General features: G+C 42.6%; 1 protein-coding gene across 1 annotated transcript in view; it reads right to left on the bottom strand.

The window, feature by feature from the left end:
• galnt18b (UDP-N-acetyl-alpha-D-galactosamine:polypeptide N-acetylgalactosaminyltransferase 18b) overlaps positions 1-2,500 on the bottom strand; it is an 84,588-nt gene that overhangs the window by 14,792 nt on the left and 67,296 nt on the right. Inside the window, 1 exon segment of the mRNA XM_048232310.1 lies at positions 246-343. Coding sequence (XP_048088267.1) covers positions 246-343 — 98 coding nt within the window.

The raw sequence follows: 2,500 nt of genomic DNA, 5'->3' as shown, positions 1-2,500 counted from the left end.
TTATTGTAATACACAGACGCATGCAGACACACACACACACACACACACACACACACACACACACACACACACACACACACACATCCTGCTAAATGGTGTGTGACTAATGTGAATGTCAGTTTGAGCTTCAGTTTAATTGCATTTTAAGGACATTATGACTCACACAGACATACAACTACAAGCATATGCATATGTCTACACACACAGGCATGAACACACACTCTCTCACACACACACACACACACACCTGCGGGGTCATCCCATGACACAGGTAGAGTATGGGCACGTTGTCCTGGTCTGGTCCTTGGTCCAAACACACCTCTGGCTTCAGTGAGTTCTTCAGCTGGGGGAGAGAAGGGGAGTCATCACACTCCTCACTAAGAACACACACACACACGCAGGCACGCAAGCACGCACACACACACACACACACACACACACAACACACACACACACACACACACACACACACACACACACACACACACACACACACACACACACACACACACATACACACACACTCTCACACATACACACACACACACACACACACACATACACATTCTCATACAATGCACCCACCCACACACACACACACACACACACACACACACACACACACACACATACACACACACACACACACACACACACACACACTCTCACACATACACACACACACACACACACTCTGTCTGTTTCTCTCTCACACACAGACACACACACACACACACACACAGACATACTCTCACACATATACCCACACACTCTGGGCTCTATCTTGCACTCCAGCGTGAATTGACTTTGTATACTTTTTTGTCTTTCCTATTTTGCAGTCAGCGATATTGAATTTTCCCTCCACAGGTGCGTGCCTGTAAATTAGGGAATTCGATTGCGCCCACTGGGGCAGTTCAGCGAAAAGACGGGAGTGTTCCGCATGGCGTTCACTGTTGATATTTTGCAGTTTCAGAAAACAATTCTGCCACTGACCAGGAACTCCCTGGTCTAAAGTCTGTGGGCAAATGCAGATGCTATTTTAAGGGTGATGCATGGCCTTGAATGCGTTGCACACCAATCTACAGACACCCTGTGCACAGACGGAAACATTCAAAGCCTTGATAATATTTGTCCATTTCCGGTTTTGTTCGGTGGCATTGGTGACCTAAAAATTTAGTAGCCTATATAGTACAACATCTACATGCAATATATTTACAACAACAACGCCCTAATTCACGACCTATTATTTTGGACAAATTTATACAGCCCTATAAAGGCTAAAGTTACCTTTAGTTTCGTTCCAATTTACCGTTGTGTATGGCTTTTAAACATTGGGTGCGCTTTAACATCAGCCTAAGCATTATTCCAGCTGCGCTAAGGTTTTAAGCATCATAATTTTGCCTACCTTGTTGTAGCCCATCTGAAATAACTCCAAACTTTGCTATGTACCCTCCATCCTTTCGTTATTTTCAAAAAACGTTTTATATCCATGATGACCTTAAAGTCTTGAGTTAGTGAATTAGCTTAAATCAGCTTATTATGTGCTGTTAACCAGATAGACAAAAAAGAAAGCAGCATGTAGCCTTGGCTACAATTTCTGTAGTTGCTGCGTCCATTCATTCATTATTCTCTCTTCTGCTCAGACAAAAGTTGTCGTTGCGTTTAAGTTGATGATAATGTGTTTGCAAACTCTACTTTACAGAAAATATTGTAAATAGCCTACTGTCATGCAGTTAATGGGATACTGTGCAGAGTTGAAAAGTTAGGTCAACTTAGAAAAATGGGATACTGTGCAGAGTTTCTCGTTGTTGAGTTTGCGAAGGTTAAGGAGGAGCCCTTGCTGGCCACCTGTGCTGCACAACGCACACTTCGCGGCTCTCATCTTATACAACGTGGTTCCCATTTCTGTAAACCATACATAATTTCAAAGAAAAAATATTACCACTCGAGGGAAATCATTGTGGTGTCCATTAAGATGTGAAAAAATAGGCATAAATCTGGCGTGCACATTTTCACAAATCCACTTGCGGATGTGTTGATGACATGAATTAGGAAATATTAGAGGGACAATATTTAGTCCCCATGTTGATGTTGCATGCCAATGCCGGTTAACCTAAATGCCCCAACAGGCAGGAGAGAAGAGATTAATTGACAGAAGATATGCATTGTCTATAGAGAGGTAATGTTAGATTACATTGTACATTGCAAAATATCACCATGCATTCATAACCTGCGTGATTCAGTGAGAGTGATCCCAAAACATCGAAAGTATGTCTTTTTGTGACAATTCTGTATTACATTTTGTCAAGAGGAAAAATCAATAGCTAACTGTTCCCAACTGAACCCGTGATTATAGCGCTGTGAACACTCCTGGCTGTGTCTGGCAAATCGGCACCATAATAGCAATCAGCTATGGAACAAAAGTGCCTGTTGTTAAAGGAGATGTGAGATGGCAGCTCTGATTGGTTTATTGCATGTTGCGCCCAAACCACACCCATGA

Source organism: Alosa alosa, chromosome 21, assembly GCF_017589495.1.
Source record: "Alosa alosa isolate M-15738 ecotype Scorff River chromosome 21, AALO_Geno_1.1, whole genome shotgun sequence".
NCBI lineage: Eukaryota > Metazoa > Chordata > Actinopteri > Clupeiformes > Clupeidae > Alosa > Alosa alosa.
This window is presented reverse-complemented; position numbering and strand designations above follow the sequence as displayed.